The following is a 19,815-nucleotide window of genomic DNA, read 5'->3' as shown; positions in this document are numbered from 1 at the left end:
ATTGCTTTCACAACTGTCACATCCCTGTATGGCGGTTTTTCGGCATTAACTTGAGAAAGAGAAAGAATAAATATTAAGTATTCCATGTTCTTGGGTGTGCCAACCCTTCTACATATTATGGCTATTATTTCTGGATTGTAATATCAGCAGCCGATACATCGGTGCATCCCTAGTATTTACATTTATACCATAATGACCTTTGTAAGGTTGGTAGGAATATTCCCAGATAGTAGTGGTATTGTGTTGAACTTGGTTGTGAAGAGGTATATGTAGCTCAGATTCTGGGGGTATTCAATAAGAATAAATTGCGGCCTGTTAAAAACGCTGGTTATTTGCACGCATTGTCTGCGCTGGTTAAGTGGCTGATGCACTACAGGAAGTATGCAGATCAGGCAGTTATGCTAATGCACCCACAAAATCACTGCAGAATGCAATATGCATGAGAAATTACGATCTTGCAGGCCGATTCTGAGCGCTAATAAAGTGGAGGATGCAGCAGACCACCATTTTCTGCACACTTTGGCGGGACTGAACAACATCACTGAATACTGCGATCCAGACATCTAAATCATCTTTTCACATGCTGAAAGTGTGCTTGACTACACCACACATCTGAATATATGCCAAGTTATAATGCTTTTCTCCATTATTTGATAATTTTTTGATGAATTACTGCTGAAATAATTGGTTTGCATACATTTTCGACATCTCATTTAAATAAAATACATTTTACTGCCAGCTTTCATCTGGCGATAATATCAAATTGTAAATTGTAATGGGCAATTTTTGTGAATGAATTGCAATCTACAGTATAATAAGCCTAATTTACTTAGAAAGAGGAGTGTTTGCACAGAAAGGAATGACAATGACTTCATTTAAATACTCAAGACGCAGCCCGACTTAAGCGCTGATAACGCCTGCTTAAACTAGATTGCTTAAATGCTGAAATACCACACGCAGAAGTGGAGCAACTGTTTAGTAAATTCACCCCTCTGTCTCACTGTGGTAACTGCATGTATTTTAAAGCTCCTTGACTGCATGTATCTGAGCCCAGTGCTGCAATTGTGGCTGTGGATCTGTGGAACACTGGGATCTTGAGTCACGCTTTTGGAAACTGAACTACATTCATCTTGACACAGCGTTTTAAAATGCATTTCTTATGACTAAAGACCTCTATCAGGCACATTTGTATAGATCGACAATTAAAATAAAGTGTAGATGGAATATAAAAAGGGGGGTGGGGGGGGAGTCTACCTTCATTTTTCTGTGAAAAGGGTTGTCGATACTGAGATGCAATGCTGTGTAAGTGAATTAATTATTACATTATTTTCATTATTTATTTGAATACATATAAAAATATGTAATATTTTTTTAAATTACATTTTTTTTTAATAAAACAGCAACAATAATTATAATATAAAACTGTAAAGAATAATGCAACAACAGACTAGCCACATCATTTTGCCCATTATTCAGAAAATATAAGCAGTATCGTGATACTACTTGTCTTGGTATCGCTGCTATCGTACCCGAAGACATTATTAAGGTATCATGACAAACCTAATACAATGTGGTACAATTTCCACTTGCTAGACATTGTTCTGATACAGGAAGGAGAGTTTGTAATAAAGATAACACAAAATTCAATAAGACTCTATCATCATGTCCTAACGACTGTGACAAGCAACAAGCGACAGCACCGCCTACTGTGATCTGTCATTGGTCCAAAGTCCCGCTCTTCATAGCTGTACATTAAACATCAAATATCTTCTGACTGGTTGGGATTATGCTGCCTTGCACAACAGTTTTGTGTTCAGTGTGGACCAGTGTTGGTTAAGTTACTTAAAAATAGTAATCCACTACAAATTACAAATTATTTCTTCTAAAATTGTAAACAGATTACTTTACTACTTCATTGAAAAGTAATTACATTACTAATAACTTTACTTTAGAGTTACTTTCTAAAACACGTTTCCATCTATATTTGTCTATATTTCTTCCTTGTTTATTGTTGCACACTAGTCATATACTCAGCACCTCACATTTCTCCTTCACAATGACACATTACAGGGCCATAATTCATGTATTCTACATAATATATTAGAAATAAGCATTACCCTATAATGTACTTAAAAGTAATTAAATTAATTGAAAGTCAGTAACTGTAATTTGATTACAAGACTTTAAAATGAATGCATTACACTACTTTTTTACTAAAAGAAATTAAATTACAGTAACTAATTAATTTGTAATTGGATTACACCCAGGGCTGCATTAATGCATGGCTTACCTGGGTTTAAGCCTGGGGGGCCGTGGCAGCAGGGGGGCCCCAAACTCCCGGGGGGCCCATTCACGGTATTTTTCAGTCGATGTTCTCGGGAGGGCATATGTAATCGCGTTCTGCGGGAAAAGCTGATGTAAACATAGAGAGGGTGCGCAACGGCTAAACCCGTCCTTGTTGCACATGATCATTGAGTGAAAACGTTCTGCTCTACGACCTTAACCCCTGCTCTGACAACTGACAGGGGCCCAGCGAAACGATAAGCCCCAGGACCCAGGACAACCTTAATTGCTTGTCGCTGGAATCTCTGGTTTTGGACATGGTGTAAGAATGAACCCTTTTCAGATTTTCGGGTATGGAATGCGGAAGTAAACTGTAGCGGGGTAATCTTGAAATATTATTTTTGTTACATATTATCAATGTTACCTTTACACAACTTTCCAAAAGAGTCTTTCCAAGAGAGTTTTGTTTTTAATAAATGTCATAATAATATAAAATAAAAGACATTAAATATTTTTTTTTTAAATCTTTAAAGTTAGCTAGAAACAAACATTTCTGAAGGAATATCAGTTTAACTAGCAGGACATAATTTGATCCTTAAAGGATTCTTTGTTGATCCCTTTATGATCTTGATAGAAATTCCAATAGCAATCCTCAACACATTCCTTTGGTATTTTTTGCATAGTGATGTGTGTGGTATGTGTGTGTGTGTGTGTGTGTGTTTGAGAGAGAGAGAGAGAGAGAGAGATTGCTACTGAGCTCTACACCCCATCTTTACTGTATCCTGCACTATTCCAGATACTTGAAGTGATTGACGTTTTTTCTTGTTGACATCTCCTAATGCGGTCGAAAAGACACGCCAGAAAGTGTCTCTCTCCCCCTTTTTCTGTCATTCTCTCTTTTGAAGATGCTCTATGCTTGATGGGTTTGCTTGATGCACTGGGTTGCTGAGGGACCAGCATGTGCTGTTCACTGCACTTGTCTTTTGTCTTCCTCTCTTCTCCACTTGATCTTTTTTTTTTTTCTCTTTCTAACTGTCCCTTCCTCGTCTCAGATGCAGGACGCCATGGGTTATGAGCTTCCGTGGGTCTATTTTGTCAGTCTGGTCATCTTTGGATCCTTTTTCGTTTTAAATCTGGTTCTGGGTGTGTTGAGCGGGTAAGCATTGTGTATTGAATGTGTGTGTGTGTGTGTGTGTGTGTGTGTGTGTGTGTGTGTGTGTGTGTGCACGTGCTGTTTTCTGTGGACAATACAAAAAGCTCAGACTGAACTCTGATTGAACCATCAAACATGTTCTTTCTCAAAGCACTGGGATAGAGAGAGCCAGAAAGAGACAGAAACAGAGAGGGTTTGTATAGGCCAGACTCTAGCCAGATACATACTAATCATTCATTCATCCCTCTTTAACTCTTGATCCTTCCCTCCATCCCTCTCTCTCCCCACACTCCTCCATCCATTCCTCCCCCCATTCCCAGGTGAATGATGCTGTAGGGAATTCCTGGCCGTGGCTTTATTTTGTCACTTTAATCATCATTGGCTCCTTTTTTGTTCTTAATTTGGTTCTTGGTGTTCTGAGCGGGTAAGGGACACTATCTCTCCCTCCCTCTTTTTATTTTTCTCTCTCACTCAGTATTTATCCTTTATTGGAATAGACCTTCAAATCTTCAGCAGGGGAGGATTAGTTTATGTGTGTGTTTGGGTGTATGATTTGTCCTTTCCTGTGTGCTTTCTGTTTAACAGCCAGTGTGTACAATAAAGGTGAGCGGTGAAGTCACACCTATTTACACCTGGTATTAAAGAAATATTCATTCATTCAACAGAATTTGTTGCATAATGTTGATTACCACAAAAAAAAAATAAAAAAAATTACTTAACCCTTCTGTTCTTAGAGCGTAAGAGTGAAGCACTTATAATGGAAGTGAATGGGGCCAGTATGTAAATGTTAAAATACTCACTGTTTCAAATGTATAGCCACAAGACATAAACAATATGCATGTTTACAAGATTTTAGTGTGAGAAAATCACTTACTAACATTTTCTGTGCAAAGTTATAGCCAATTTTACAACTTCGTTGCCATGACGATGTAACAACTTAAATTATAAACCCCCACAATAAGACTGTTGTCTTTTAAATCTGTTACCCAACGGCAAAATTAAAATGTCTTGTTTTGGTGCTGTTTATGTACAGTGTTAGGTGAGTAGGCATTCCTTTGCTGTTGTCCTGGACACATTCATATTTACAATACTAATACAATGTGCTCAGGTGTATTTTTGGAATGTCTCTGAATGTGGCTTGAGTGGTCGGCTCACAAAACATTTTGGATCCCATTTACACCTGTATTTAGTGGTGATCTCTTGTTTACCAGGTGTAAACAAGGCCTTTCTGTTTCTGAATAAGATGAGTTTCTGATCACCTACCTGGTTCTTAATATCAAAGTGTAATTTGTGTGTTTCTGTATGCATTGAAAATATTCAGATGTTGCATTATCTGCCTGTTTAGGAATTTGTTGTGCATTGTTGTGTAATTGATTGATTCATTTCTTCTGATTCAGATGTTTGGTTTATTGTATGGATATTTAGGGGAAGTCTCTTTCTCTGTTTCTCAGAGAGTTCTCAAAAGAGCGAGAAAAGGCCAAAGCTCGCGGTGATTTCCAGAAGCTCCGTGAGAAACAGCAGCTGGAGGAGGATCTAAAGGGCTACCTGGACTGGATCACACAGGCAGAGGATATCGACCCTGAGAATGATGATGAAGGACTGGACGACGACAAGCCGAGAAATCGTGAGTACAAGAGAACGGGGCAGGGAAGAACTCTGTGTTTCTAATGTTCATGTGTGTGCGAGAGGTTTGTCTGAGCAAATATATATATATATATATATATATATATATATATATATATATATATATATATATATATATATATATATATATATAATTGGAACATCTTATGATTAAGTGATTCTTTAGAGACTGACCTTTGTTTTTGTAATGAATACTTTTGACTATTCTGGATCTGTAATTATCTGCATGAATTACAGTTTCATTTATCTTGACCTGGTGAACAGTCTTTATATCTACATATATCTTTACATCTTATGGATCTTAAACAGTGTATTGGATACAAAGTATTCTGAACAATTAAAAGCAAACGCTGCTTCTATAAATCTAGATTTGGTCAAATTTATTGTGGGTATAGAAACAGTTTTTACCTCTTGCTTTAGAGAATAAACAGCAATTTTGCACAAAAGTTTGATGGTGCAGAATATTGTCTGTCTCTGTCTCAACATGCTTACCTTTTTCGTTATTACAAGTCGGTCAGAGACTCATAACTGACAGTACAACTTGGATGGAAGGATGGATGAATGACTTTTTCTAAATGCCCTTAAAAGAAGCAAAAACTACAGTACCAAAGCCTTCTTTTGGAGATAAAATGTTCGGAAAGGATCTAGATAATGTCCTACAGTACTGTAAGTCATATCAAAAAATGCCAATTTTGGGTTTAAGGTTTTATTTTAGGGTTGAAGTTGTTTTAGAGTTACAATTAGTTTATACTGAGAATAATAGATGTGAATTGGAAGTCCCCACAAGCTTGTGTGTGTATGTGTGTGTGTGTGTGTGTGTATGTGTGTGTATGTGTGTGTGTGTGTGTGTGTGTGTGTGTGTGTGTGTGTGTGTGTGTGTGTGTGTGTGTTTGGACTTATTTTTGACTTGGCCTTTCGGAGCCTGAGATTGTGAATTCTAAGTCCAACCCCTAGCTGATATCAGATTGGAACACACACTCTTAACACACATGCATATTGAGATATCCGTATATTGTCTAATCCTCATATTGGCACGCATCTAGTGGCAGAAAGTGGAACTGCACCTCAGCAATGCAACAGAGATACTATATTTTATAGGATAGATGTTATCAGACTATACACAGTCTGTGTATACACTGAATACTCTTCAAATCTGCTTGTGTGTGTGTGCACGTGTAAGCAATTTAGGTGTACTATGAAGTTCTTCTTTGTGTGTGTTTGTTTGTGTCTTATGTTGGGGAAGTCTTCCTCACTCATTGATAAATGTTTAGGCTAGAGAGGACTGGTGGCGTCTCTGTTTCGGTGTATATGTTTGAGCCTGTATGTCTCTGACTGTTTGAGTCTTGCTCTGTTGTTTTCAGGGAAGACTCATCGTTTACAGTACATCCGCGGAGAGGTGAAGAAAAAAGCAGCTCTACTTCGTAAGGCGTGTGCGTCTCCATAGCAACCACGGTTTACTTAAGCATTTGCATGGCAAAAGTGCAACAGGCCCCCAAACCTTTATTCTGACCCCCCGACCCATCCTACAATCCCTCAGTCAGGACAATCTGGGTATGGAGGGTGATGGTTACCCCTGCCCAGTTCCTGCGTGCTTTAGTATTCTGAATGATGACGTATGGGCATGAAGATCTGCGTGTTTTGATATTTGGACTTTTGCTCTGTTTTGGTGGTATGAGTTTGTCTGTTTGAAATATCTGGACTTTGAGCATGTCGGTTTTTCTCCAGGTATTTTAATCAGAATAATTGATTTATATAAAATTCCAAACACACATTAGACTTGTCTTAAGAGTCGAGCTGCATGTGATGTCCAGATAGAAACAGTTCTGATGAGCACACCATGGTTCAGGTGGTGCTGAAAATGAGGTTCTGATTTCTCTCTGACAGTCATGTTGAGATGTTTATGCAGGTGTACTTTTGGAAAGAATTTTCGATTTTTGAATTTCTTCTAACATTGATGCATGTTGCTTTACCCCCTTCTGTCTGTGCTTGGATTTGTTTAGACTGAGGATATTTGTTTTAGCTGATATATCTGTTAGAAAATTACAGGAATAACAATCACTTTGTTTTAAATATGTTAATTATCATCAGCATACTGATGATGTAATGTCACTGTTTGACATCTGTAATCCTGTCTCGGAATATCCGATAACAAACATAATCACATAATCCCATTTTAGGGGTAGTGTAGTGTGGATAATAATGTGAAGGTGTTTTATGAATAACAAATCTGTGAGATAGAATTAGGGAAAAAGGTCAGAACCAATAAGTTTGCAGCATGGAATTCTCAGTCTCTGCTTGACCCCGCCCCTATGCATGGTCTGCATGTTGATTGGTAGATTAGCATATGTTTTGGCCTATAACAGTTTCTATTACATTACATATTTGCAGGGGAAGTTTCTTAGTTTGTTTTTTGTTTGTTTTATTTTTATTTTTCGATTGTTTGCCACTCATTAAAATGTGTTTGGTTATCGTTATAAGATTCAGCACCCGTGAAACCTGTACATGTGCGTGTGTTTGAATTTGAAATGTGGATATATATCTTTCTAAGCTCTTTCTAGTGCACTGAAGCTTGTTTCTCTCACACATGTTTAAAAGATGTTAAAGGTTACATCTGACAATGAATATAGACAAAGGAAGCCATAGTTTGTTTGGGTTGACTGTCATTAGGATTTTTGGGTCTGTTTGGTATGAAAAAAGAACAGTGTATACACATCAGACTTTTGAAAGGTGCCCGATCAAGACATTAAGCCTTTCAGCTAAATAAAATGTGTAATTTTGCAACCGTGTGTGCATCTACCGTTATAATAGTAAGAACTCATTTATTTTCCCTGTTTTTTTTTTATTCTCTCTTCATCATTTACAATGGTTTATATTTTTTTTACAGGTTGGTAGTTAGTTCCTGTGTGTGTGTGTGTGTGTGTGTGTGTGTGTGTGTGTGTGTGTTAGCAGCAGTGTTGGGTAAGTTACTTAAAAATAGTAATTTACTACAAATTACTAATTATTTATCTACAATTATAATCCGATTACTTTACTAATTACTTAATTGAAAACGTAATCACATTACTAATTAGTTTACATTTAAGTTACTTTTTTAAACACTTTTCTGCTCAACAAATCTAAAATGTCTATATTATTTCTTGCTCATTGTTACACACGAGTCATACACTCAGCACCTCACATTTTTCCTTAACAATGAAGATTACAGAATACATGCTGTAAAATGTAATTTGTAGAGTAATCCATTAGTTTACTCAAGGTTAGTAACATAATCTAAATACTATGGATTACTTCAGCACTGGCAGAGTTTTTTCACTAGTTTGACTATAAACAAGTTAATTTCTATCTGAAAAGATTCAGGATTATTGGGATTAATGTGAACGTAGAAATACTTATATCATTTGGTGTAAACCACGTCCAACGGTTTAGCGCTCTGATACTTGCTTGAACCGTCGGATCCTGCCAGAAGAGGTGACGGCAAGGGAGCGGAGTTTACCCCTGCCCAGGACAGGATCTAAACTGGTGATGATGGGGTGGAGGGGGGTAAAAACAATGGAAGTAAGCCAACTATGAGAAACACCTGAGTGGGCTTATAAAGTGGAGGCTGTATTGTGATTGGATGAGATCCCTGATAGAATGAATCCTGAGATATTCCTGCTAGAACTACGCTTATGCTTACATAACAAGTGAAAAAAAAATCTGCCAGTACAGTAAGACAAAATACACTTATATTAAAAATACATTCTCTGAAAAAGCCTAAATATCTTATGCAGTGTTGCTTTTAAATCAAGATAGATTAAAGATTTGTCGAATGACTTTTAGATAATTCTGATCAAGAATAAGATTTTTGCAGGACATCTTTGCCCTAATATAAAGAAATTATGATCTAACGTGGATTTTCTTGATAGAAAAATATAACTGTACCTGATAACAGGTTCATGTAAGAGGGCTAGAGATAACATTTTAGCTGAGCATAAATCTGAGGGTTTACGTGAAAATGTACACAAAGATAACTATTTCTGCAACTCCAAACCTACTTTAAAACCCCACTGAAGAGTGTGCACAACAACGAAATCTGATCGAATGTGGATTCTGTATATTAAGCTCCCAAAGGGAAAGTTCCCCAATGACATCATATCCACCTTTTCACTCATAACATTGTGGAAGCACCCTCTGTCTGCTTGTATGAATGTAACACATCATAAGAAAGTGTTTTACCGCTGTTCAAAAGCTCCTCAGATTGCATCATTTAAATGGATAATTGTTTTCACACTGAATAGACTCGATATTAAATGAAACAAATGACAATTAAATGCAAAGCAATCTCTTCAGTAATCAAAATATTGATTGAAAATACTATATTCTGATTATCAACTATTTAAATTGTAACTCTATTGGAAAACAGTTACTAATATTTAATATTTTATGTATAATACGTAATCCCATTACATGTATTCTGTTACTCCCGAACACTGATTCTGAATAAATATTAGAAATAAGCATTACCCTATAATGTACTTAAAAGTAATTAAGTTAATTGAAAGTCAGTAACTGTAATCTGTTTACAAGAATTTAAAATGTAATGCATTACACTACTTTTTGGACTAAAAAGTCATTAGATTACAGTAACTAATCACTTTGTAATTGGACTACACCCAACACTGGTTAGCATGCATGTGAAATTGTCTCAGTGAAATCCAGTTTTTGATGTGCAATCAGTATTATCTTTATTGGTAATTCATCTCTCTCTCTCTCGTGCAGTGAGTATGCCAGCTAGTGAAAATGAGTCAGTGAACACTGATAATGCCCCAGCCGGAGATATAGAAGGAGAAACATGCTGTACTCGCATGGCGTAAGTCTCCACAGCACCTCATTTCCTCTCCTTTTCTTCTCCTCCTATTCCCATTCCTGATATTCTCCTCTGTTTTCCTCTAGACTCTTTCAATCTCCTTAAATGCTCTTCAGACCTATGCAAGAATTTGTAGTCTTCTGCAAAAGTTTGTTTTTGGTATTTATACCTTTACAGAAGATCTCAGTTAGAAGGTTGAATGATGGTTTAAAAGATTTTAAGAGATACTGAGTTAGAGGGCTGGTAGGCATGGTCAGCAGGCGGCTCCTCTCACTCCCATGATCTTCAGTGTTGTTCGTTCTTTTTCTTTCTTTCTTTCTTTCTTTCTTTTTTCTATCTATCTATCTATCTATCCATCTATCCATCTATCTATCTATCTATCTATCTATCTATCTATCTTTCTTTTTTCTTTCTTTCTTTCTTTGTGGGTGCCCCTTAATTGCTCCTGCTCATCATCTTTGTTCCACATAGTGGCGCTCTCTACATAAAGTGATGATGTATGAGCAGGGCCACCTGACTGGCACCCCTGTTCTGCTGTCTTTGTGGAAACACTGTCCTTCATGATGTCGTGTCTGTTCTGTATGTATAATACATTCTGTTTTCCATTCCAGAAATAGGATCTCCAAATCCAAATTCAGGTTAGTACATTACATACTGTCTGAAGGCAAGGTTGCCTTCCTTACCTCTCCTCATATATGTGTGTGTTTTTTGTATGTCTGTCTGGTGTTTTTGTTGTGTTTTGATGCCAGTGTTGTGTTTTGAGCATCATGGTTGCCCTCTAATCATTGGCTGCATACCCTCTAACAGACTCAGACTGCCAGTGTTATTCAAGTTTGATTTGTTTGCTATAGGTCCTTAGTGCCAAAAGATTCTAGTGCGGGAGCATTTCCATCACAGCCAGTAGAAACACACTTTGTTGTAGTGTTATATTTCCAGAACTGCATTTATTTAATACTGGGATATTTTTTTCCTGTTGGTAAGAATGGCCTCATGTTCCAATGAGTTTAAGCCTTAACTTTGTTGCAGGAGTACCTTATATTCCTCTCTCTGTCTGACTTTCTGCAGTCGTTATTCTCGGCGGTGGAATCGGTTATGTCGGCGAAAGTGCCGTGCAGCAGTGAAGTCGAACGTATTTTACTGGCTGGTGATTTTCCTGGTATTTTTGAACACACTAACCATTGCCTCTGAGCACCACCAACAGCCGGACTGGCTCACCAATGTACAAGGTACACAACAGTACTTGTGGATTGTAGCTATTTAAATAAGCAGCACTATTTAAATACCACAATACTGTAGGTATTTAAATATACAACACTATTCTCTTTATTCTTGCTATTTCTAGCTATATAAATATATGACACTGCTATGTAGATCGCAGTCTGTTTTCTGAAGTAAAATTCCGATAATTTATAAGTAAAACTATAACTTATAAACCTTTAAAGTCAGACCTGCCGTGAGCTCCGAGGTTGTTAATCAAATATATATGCTTCTGCTAAAGCAATCAGTCCACATTATTTCAGCTTTGTTTTTTGAAAAAACATATAGCTAAATCAAACATGTTTAAAATCACGGCAAAAGTGCCTAGCAGTGACCGCCCACACCCACTCCCACTGCGAATGATGCAGTCGAGTCAATCTCCCTACACTCTTAAATTAATTTAAAATATATTTTCTATACTTAGAATCAACCACTTTAAATCAATAGTTTTTGTTGGTTTACGTCATTCTTAATGCTTCATAGAATTGTAGCTCATTCCCTCATTGTTAAGTACACAGTCTTGTACCTTTGTCTTTTTGTCAGATTTTAGATACTTTTTTGCTTGTGATTCACCGCGGAGCTGGTATATTTGGTCGCTTTTTTTGTTTTATGAAGGATTTTATGAAATCCCTATAAAAAAAGAAAAAAAAAATTATGTGAAACATACTTTGGCAACCAGACTGTTAAAAAAGTGGGCAGAAACTGTTGCATGTATTGTAGCTATTTAATTATACAACACTACAGTACTGTAGCTATTTAAATATGCAACACTACTTTTTTAGCTCATGAAATAATTAAGCATTTAACATTACTGTAGAAGTTTAAATAAATAACATAACTGTTATTCTGAGGCTTTTCAAACCTGATAAATGTATTTTACAGTATTTTATATTAGTTTGCCTTTTCGAGTCAAAAAGCAAGTGCAATAAATAAACCTTCTAATAGAGGAATGATGATGTTGTATACCGTATGTGCCTACAGATATTGCCAATAAGGTGTTGCTGGCTCTCTTCACCGGTGAGATGCTGCTGAAGATGTACAGCCTGGGCCTACAGGCCTATTTTGTCTCCCTTTTCAATCGCTTTGACAGTTTTGTGGTGTGTGGCGGCATTCTGGAGACCATTCTGGTGGAGATTAAGATCATGTCACCCCTCGGCATCTCTGTTCTGCGCTGTGTCCGTCTGCTTCGCATTTTCAAGATCACCAGGTGTGTTTTATTAAGTCATTTAGCAGTGTTAAAGATGAGTGTGTGTGTTTTATTAAAGGGATAGTTCACCCAATTATGAAAATTCTGTCATCATTTGCTCACCCTCTTGTTATTCCAAACCTGAATTACTTTCTTTCTTCTGTGGAATGCAAAAGAAGATGTTAGGCAGGATCTTAGCCTCAGTCTCTATTCACTTTGATTGTATGGGAAAACAGGCAATGAAAGTTAATTAGGATTCTGCCTAAAATCTCCTTTTGTGTTCCATGGAAGAAAGAAAGTCATCTGTTCCACTAGAAAGTGTTGTTCCACGTTACGTGTTAAGTGTAGATGCGTGACATTACATTAATGCTGACTGCCCTCTCTCAGGTACTGGAATTCTCTCAGTAATCTGGTGGCCTCTTTGCTGAACTCAGTGCGTTCGATCGCTTCCCTGTTGCTGTTGCTCTTCCTCTTCATCATCATCTTCAGTCTGCTGGGAATGCAGCTCTTTGGCGGCAAGTTCAACTTCGATGAGACGCGTCGCAGCACCTTCGATAACTTCCCCCAGTCTCTCCTCACTGTCTTTCAGGTTCTGCTGCAGATTAAATCACAGCAAACACTGTTCATATGTGTCTTTAAACACAGTCCATCCATGTTGGAATTTAATGTATTTTGTGATTGTAGATTTTGACTGGAGAAGATTGGAACTCTGTGATGTATGATGGCATCATGGCGTATGGAGGGCCTTCCTTCCCTGGCATGCTAGTCTGTATTTATTTCATCATCCTCTTCATTTGCGGAAACTGTATCCTGCGCAACTTGTTTTACACAGCATTACATGATTCATGATAAAAGGCATAATAATGGTTCTGGATGCTGATTGGTCAATACTGCGTTCCAGCTGTGCTAAAATACACAATATAGTAACATAAATTACCTGATCATCTTACTACTGTGTCTATCACTGCTCAACACACATAAAATAACATTCTGTTTCTGTTTACAAGTCTGGAACAATATCTTCTAGCAAAATGATGAATTTGCTTAATGAAAATCAGTGTCCTTATTATTATTATACAGTACCCATTTCATTACAGCAATAAAGCACTTAAGGCCATGCTATATTGTGCTAAACAATACATGTTAGCAGAGACTAAACACTCAAAATAGCATGGCATCTCATACTTAAAATTATTATTGCTAAAGAACACACAGTACAAAACTACTCATAAAACACAACACAATAGACACAACACAAAGCAATTAAATGCAAATGCCTTAATGAACACAACATCACAGAAAACTGCACTTCTGTTTTATTCTACTAATTGACTTTGCTAATTCTCAGTTTAATTTCATCAGTTCTGTATTGTCAGATTTCTTGTAAAAGCTCCTAAACTCTAAACAGACATCCTCCTGAATGTCTTCTTGGCCATTGCCGTGGACAACCTGGCAGATGCTGAGAGCCTGACATCAGCACAGAAAGAGGAAGAGGAGGAGAAAGAGAGGAAGAAGCTGGCCAGGTTCAGTGACTCTGAGCTCAAATCAATGCAATGCTTTGTGATGGTCTGAAGGCCTATAAAACCTTCCTATGAGTATTGGCCGTCTGCAGCCTAATGAGCTCATTAAGACTGTATCAGATATTACTTCATTAGTGTAACACTGAGAAAATTAAGTATCATTTTACTCAAATGTTTTTAATCCTCTAAAGAGCCGTAAAAATACAGGTGCTTAACGGGACTGTAAAGCTGCATCTACACACATTCATGGCGCAATTTCTGTCTATCTCACAGAACGGCCAGTCCAGAGAAACGCCAGGACTCTGAGAAACCTCCGCTGGAGGATGAAAAGAAAGAGGAGAAGATTGAGCTAAAATCCATCACCTCAGACGGAGAAATGCCAACTGCCACCAAGGTCACTTGCAAGAGGCAACATACAAACACAAATATACTCTTACAGCACACACACCACACACACAAATACATGGCCATTTATATGCATGGATGTCTCAGTAACATTGTAATTCCATCATCTCTCACATATAGTGCTTCAAACACATCTAAATAAAAGCTTTTTGGGGGGAGTCATAACAGACTTCATAAGAGTAATTTGTGTAAAATTTTTGATTTTGATTGTGTGTTTGTCCGATTTTAGATTAACATGGATGAATACACAGGTGAAGAAAATGAGGAGAAGAATCCATATCCTGTGAATGATTTCCCAGGTATTTTAAGAGCAGTTGGTAAGAAAAAACAGAAAACACTTCTAACACCAAGATTTTTGGTTATATAAATATATTTTAGGGTTGACTGGTCACCATTTCTTTTCTTTTTTTTCTTTCTTTTTTTGCAGTTCATGTCAATAAATAGTTTTGTTGTGTGACAAATTAACCTTTATAAGTGCAAATATTCTATGTAGCCTCTCAAATAATGTAATGCAAGATATCTGCATAGACAATAATTATACAAAAAGAAGAAAAAAACAAGTTTTAGATGAAGTATAATGTCAGGCTGCAGGATGCTGCTCCATTTTAATTTATATCAAAACCGCAAATGTTTAGGTGATTAAACTAGTTTAAAACCATATCAACAACCCTAACATTCTAAACAGTACTGACTAAGAAAATGGGAGAAAACATTGTGCCATGCACGAAAAAGGAAAAGGCTTTCCAATCAACAAATTACCACCCTCACAAAATAGTACTATAGATTTGCTCTAGTAACACCTATATTATCTATGGTATTTTGGCAGAAATGTGGTATTTGTAAAAAATATATTATTTCTACAGTTATTAGTGCTGTCAGTTGATTAAATTTTTTAATCACGATAAATCAAAAAAAAAAAAAAGTTTTTTTTTTAGTTAATCGTGATTAATTGCAGATTTTGAAAATGCTGAAATTTGACACGATATATATTTCTTTTCCTGTCAAAATGCATTTATTTCCATCTAAGGAAAGAAAACAAAACAATATGTAACAAAATAATGCTTTATTAAAATTTTCCAAACAAAGCCTTAGTCCATAGTATTAAGATAGAAATGCACTAAAATAGCACCAATTCAAGTAACAATAAAGTAACATTAAACGTTTCCCAAAGTCTAAGTGGGAGTTTGACTAATTGAAAGAACTAGTCTCCACATAGGTTGCATCATTGCAATGGGCATTAAATCTCTTAAACTCAAATCCTCCACAATATTAATCTGCCGGGAGACTGTAGCTATCCACTTTGTTACAGCAGTCGCTTTGAACTCCACACTAAAATCACTTGCAGACAAAAACATTCTGCGTTTTGGTGATAGTTAAGACTTGGCATGCTTTATGGTAATTAAAATGCGACTTACATAGGCTGAAAAATACTTTATTTTATCACAAGTACCATCTGGGCTTGTTCTGTACATCAAAGAGGTCCTTTCTCCATAATTTTATCACTGACAGAGAATCGCTTTTGTGTGTGTGTGTTGTGAAGTATGCATCATTGTAATGACTCCAAGTGGACACATTACAAAGGTTCAGCCCTCCCAACAAGTGTTTATGCTTATTTATGCTGTATTAACGGTAAATGCGTTAATCGCGATTAAGAAAAATGTACGCGTTAAACTTTTTAAATTAATGGCATGCGTTAACGCGTTCTCACAGCTCTAATAGTTAAACTACACAGAATATATAAGGTGAGTTGGCATTTAGAGGTGAGCATAAAAACATTTAGATGGAGACGTTAAGTTGTCTTACTTTGTATTTGTTATTTACCATTTACTTTTATCTGTATATTCTGTATTACAGAGTGAAAAAAATGCCTAAGTTTGTAGACACAACTGTTCTTCAATAAACATTTCTTCCTAGGCAAGATTGACTTGTTTTATGAAAAAAGGAAAAAAAAAAACAGTATATCGTAGCATCGAATATCAGTACTTATAGAATCACAATAATTTTAAATTCGTAATACATATTAAATCGGCAACTAAATATCATTGTAATACCGAATCAAGAGGTCAGTGGCATTTCCCACCTCTAGTTTTCAGCCCTTTTCATACACAGTGTTTTTTTCAGTGATGCAGAAAATACTGTGGGACTATTGAGGGATGCCAGACTTTCATTGCATGCTTGAAATTCAGCTAGTGTGGATTTCATTCCAAAAACTCTCTCTCTCTCTCTCTCTCTCTCTCTCTCTCTCTCTCACTCTCTCTCTCTCTGTCTCTTTGTAGCAGGAGAGGATGATGATGAGGAGCCAGAGATGCCAGTGGGTCCTCGTCCGCGACCACTTTCAGACATTCAGCTGAAGGAGAAAGCTGTCCCCATGCCAGAGGCCAGAGCTTTCTTTATTTTCAGCCCGTCTAACAAGTATGAAACACACAAACTCATACACATCAATACTGCCCTGCAAAGCCAAAACCAAACTGAGTTATAACTGAAATATTATCTCTGAAATCTCTCAGACTATGATCTGTCCTTTGACATACAAGTTTGGTTAAACTATGCTCAGATTCAGAAATAAATAGAGCAAGATTTATTAACTATCTACATTTGGCTGGACAATCAAAAAACTTAATTTATTCACATTGTAGCCATAATTACTGTGTTTTAGCTGTGTAGTGCAGAATAGACATTTAATCAGTGAATTACATTACTTAGCCTATATTTAAACCCAAAAATGTCTCTCAAACCTATTTTCTTGTGCTCTCTCTCTGTAGGTTCAGGGCTTTTTGTCATAAGATTGTAAACCACAACATCTTCACCAATTTAATCCTTTTCTTTATACTGCTGAGCAGTATTTCACTGGCAGCCGAGGACCCAGTGAAGAATGACTCATTCAGGAATCAGGTACACACAAAAGCAGATTGACTTATGCATCGTCGTGTTTGTAGTGCTGCTGTTATGAGGCTTTGATATGTGTCTCTCCGTCTCTCGCTCTCTCTCTCTCTCTCTGCTAGATTCTAGGCTATGCAGATTATGTGTTTACAGGAATCTTCACCATAGAGATCATATTAAAGGTAAATTTACATTTTAAAGGTAAATGTTCACCTGTTCACAAGTTAAAAACATTCCATGCTATTAATACCTACCTTGCTATAACTTTTTCACTATCTCTGCCCTTCTTTCTCTCATTTTTATTCTCGTCTAATTCCCTGCTGTCTCTCCATTTGTCCACTCCTCCTCTCAGATGACAGCGTATGGAGCGTTCCTACATAAGGGATCATTTTGTCGGAATTATTTTAATATTCTGGATCTGGTGGTGGTCAGTGTGTCTCTGATCTCCTCTGGGATTCAGTGAGTACCCACCTACTTTCCCCAGCTGCTCACAAACTGACCAATGCCAGTGCTTCTCATGCCAAAAATAACTAACCTATCCAGCGCAATTTCTTTTAATTCCAGCCAATGAAAATCTATTAATTTCATGTCTGACCAATCAGGAGGTTTTCTGTTTGGAATCACTGACGCTAAGAGAATTAACAACATTAGACTGTTAGATGTGCCCTTCACTGGAGTCGGAAATATTGTAATTACGAGTTCTGAGCACATGAATGAACAAGTGAAGTCGTATTTTCAAGTGGGAAACTCTGAATTCTTGATGACACAATATTATCTTAATAATAACTTTGTATATTATATTAATAATATTAATTTCATATAAATAAAAAGAAGCCATATCACCCTGTAGCTCTAGACTGGTTGTGCACTGAAACTAAGAAGGATTAAGCATGGTCAGTGCCTGGAAGGGAGACATCCTGTGGAAAACTAAAGGCCAATATACTTCGGTTGTCTGCATTGCTGATCGCACCGTCGGCCCAGATTTTCTCGACACACGGACGCGGTCCTCGTCTGTGTGCATCGTCGGCGCACATGCCTGCCATTGATTGTACTAAAGAGTATCACAAAGCATTTGTAGTGGGCATGCGTCAAGCGTGTTCGTATTTATTTGCGGTCAGAAGAGTATACTTTGAAAGGCAACGTGGTCGACTGGGCGTGATCTGATGCGGAACATGGAAAAACAAAGTATACCCAGGCCTTAAGATAGTAGGTGTAGCTGCAGGCCGGACATCTCCAAATGAGGGCAGAATCTCCAAAAGAGGGTGGGGTTACTTCAGAATGGGGGGGGTTACTTCATAAGGGAGTTTCACCAACTCCAAAAGGGGGCTTAGGGTTAGGAAAAGGGTTAGGTTAGGGGCTACCGCCCCTTTTGGGAGCTCTGACTGCAGCTATATCCTTCTCCTTAAGGTTGCTGCTTGAAGAGGTGTTAGTGAGGCCAGCAGGTTATTTTTTATTAGTTTTGCTTCTTCCATATTTTGTTTCCAACTTGAATGCGTAACATGTTGTATAACAAATGCTGACTCAGATGTACAGTAGGAGCTTCCCAGGTGGACTTAAAGGCAGTAAGAGGTCTGTACAGGCATGAAATTAAAACCCAATCCCACGCAAAAACAAGACCATGTGACCCGAAATACTCAAACCAGCCCATCTGGCACCAACAATCATGCCATGGTCCAAATCACTGAGATCACATTTTTCCCCATTTTGATGGTTGATATGAACATTAACTGAAGCTTCTGACCCCTATCTGCATGATTTTATGCACTGCACTGCTGCCACATGATTGGCTGATTAGATAATCGCATGGATGATTGTTGGTGCCAGACTGGCATGTTTGAGTATTTTTGCAACTGCTGATCTCCTGGGATTTTCATGCACAACAGTCTCTAGAGTTTACTCCGAATGGTGAAAAAAAAAAAAAAAACATCCTGTGAGCGGCAGTTCTGTGGATGGAAATGCCTTGTTGATGAGAGAGGTCAACAGAGAATGGCCAGACTGTTTCGAACTGACCATATCTACGGTAACTCACATAACCGCTCTGTACAATTGTGAAGAGAAGAATAGCACCAATAGGGTTGGTGCTGTTTTGGTGGCACGAGGGGGACCTACACAATATTAGGCAGGTGGTTTTAATGTTGTGGCTGATCAGTGTATATAATATATATTATATATATATTAATTACAAACCCAAATCTGATGCAAATTCAAAGTTATGCTTGAAAAACTGCCCCCTAATCCAGTTGCATCTGGCTTGGGTGACCTTTAAATAAAATATGCAAAAAGATATTTTTTGATGCATTATGATCAGACCATGTGACAGTGTAAAACTAAATAAAAAAAAATTGCATTGTTTCTTTTAAATTATAAAACTAATACACTTATCCAGGGATATTTAACTAATTGACAGAACATTTTGTTAATTAAACATGGAAATCTGTATAGTGTTGATGCTGTTTTAATCATGTGATCAGTAATTAGCTGGTCTGATTGGCAATGCCTGACTGTGGTATGATTCACAGGTCAAGTGCCATTAATGTAGTGAAGATTCTCAGAGTGCTGAGAGTATTGAGGCCCCTGAGAGCAATCAACAGAGCCAAGGGCCTCAAAGTGAGTGTCTCTCTCTCTCTCATTCCCAAAACAT

General features: G+C 37.3%; 1 protein-coding gene across 1 annotated transcript in view; it reads left to right on the top strand.

Moving 5' to 3' along the window:
• LOC127435437 (voltage-dependent L-type calcium channel subunit alpha-1C-like) overlaps positions 1–19,815 on the top strand; it is a 233,249-nt gene that overhangs the window by 163,834 nt on the left and 49,600 nt on the right. Inside the window, exons 8-23 of the mRNA XM_051688932.1 lie at positions 3,757–3,860; positions 4,888–5,060; positions 9,839–9,929; positions 10,538–10,564; positions 10,992–11,152; positions 12,165–12,390; positions 12,757–12,958; positions 13,054–13,174; positions 13,778–13,892; positions 14,163–14,283; positions 14,524–14,593; positions 16,571–16,706; positions 17,057–17,186; positions 17,297–17,356; positions 17,527–17,633; positions 19,694–19,781. Coding sequence (XP_051544892.1) covers positions 3,757–3,860; positions 4,888–5,060; positions 9,839–9,929; positions 10,538–10,564; positions 10,992–11,152; positions 12,165–12,390; positions 12,757–12,958; positions 13,054–13,174; positions 13,778–13,892; positions 14,163–14,283; positions 14,524–14,593; positions 16,571–16,706; positions 17,057–17,186; positions 17,297–17,356; positions 17,527–17,633; positions 19,694–19,781 — 1,932 coding nt within the window. The remainder of the gene's footprint in view (positions 1–3,756; positions 3,861–4,887; positions 5,061–9,838; positions 9,930–10,537; positions 10,565–10,991; positions 11,153–12,164; positions 12,391–12,756; positions 12,959–13,053; positions 13,175–13,777; positions 13,893–14,162; positions 14,284–14,523; positions 14,594–16,570; positions 16,707–17,056; positions 17,187–17,296; positions 17,357–17,526; positions 17,634–19,693; positions 19,782–19,815) is intronic.

The sequence above is a fragment of the Myxocyprinus asiaticus genome, chromosome 45 (assembly GCF_019703515.2).
Source record: "Myxocyprinus asiaticus isolate MX2 ecotype Aquarium Trade chromosome 45, UBuf_Myxa_2, whole genome shotgun sequence".
Taxonomy (NCBI): domain Eukaryota; kingdom Metazoa; phylum Chordata; class Actinopteri; order Cypriniformes; family Catostomidae; genus Myxocyprinus; species Myxocyprinus asiaticus.
The sequence above is the reverse complement of the archived record's forward strand: the minus strand, read 5'-3'. Positions and strand labels throughout refer to the sequence as shown.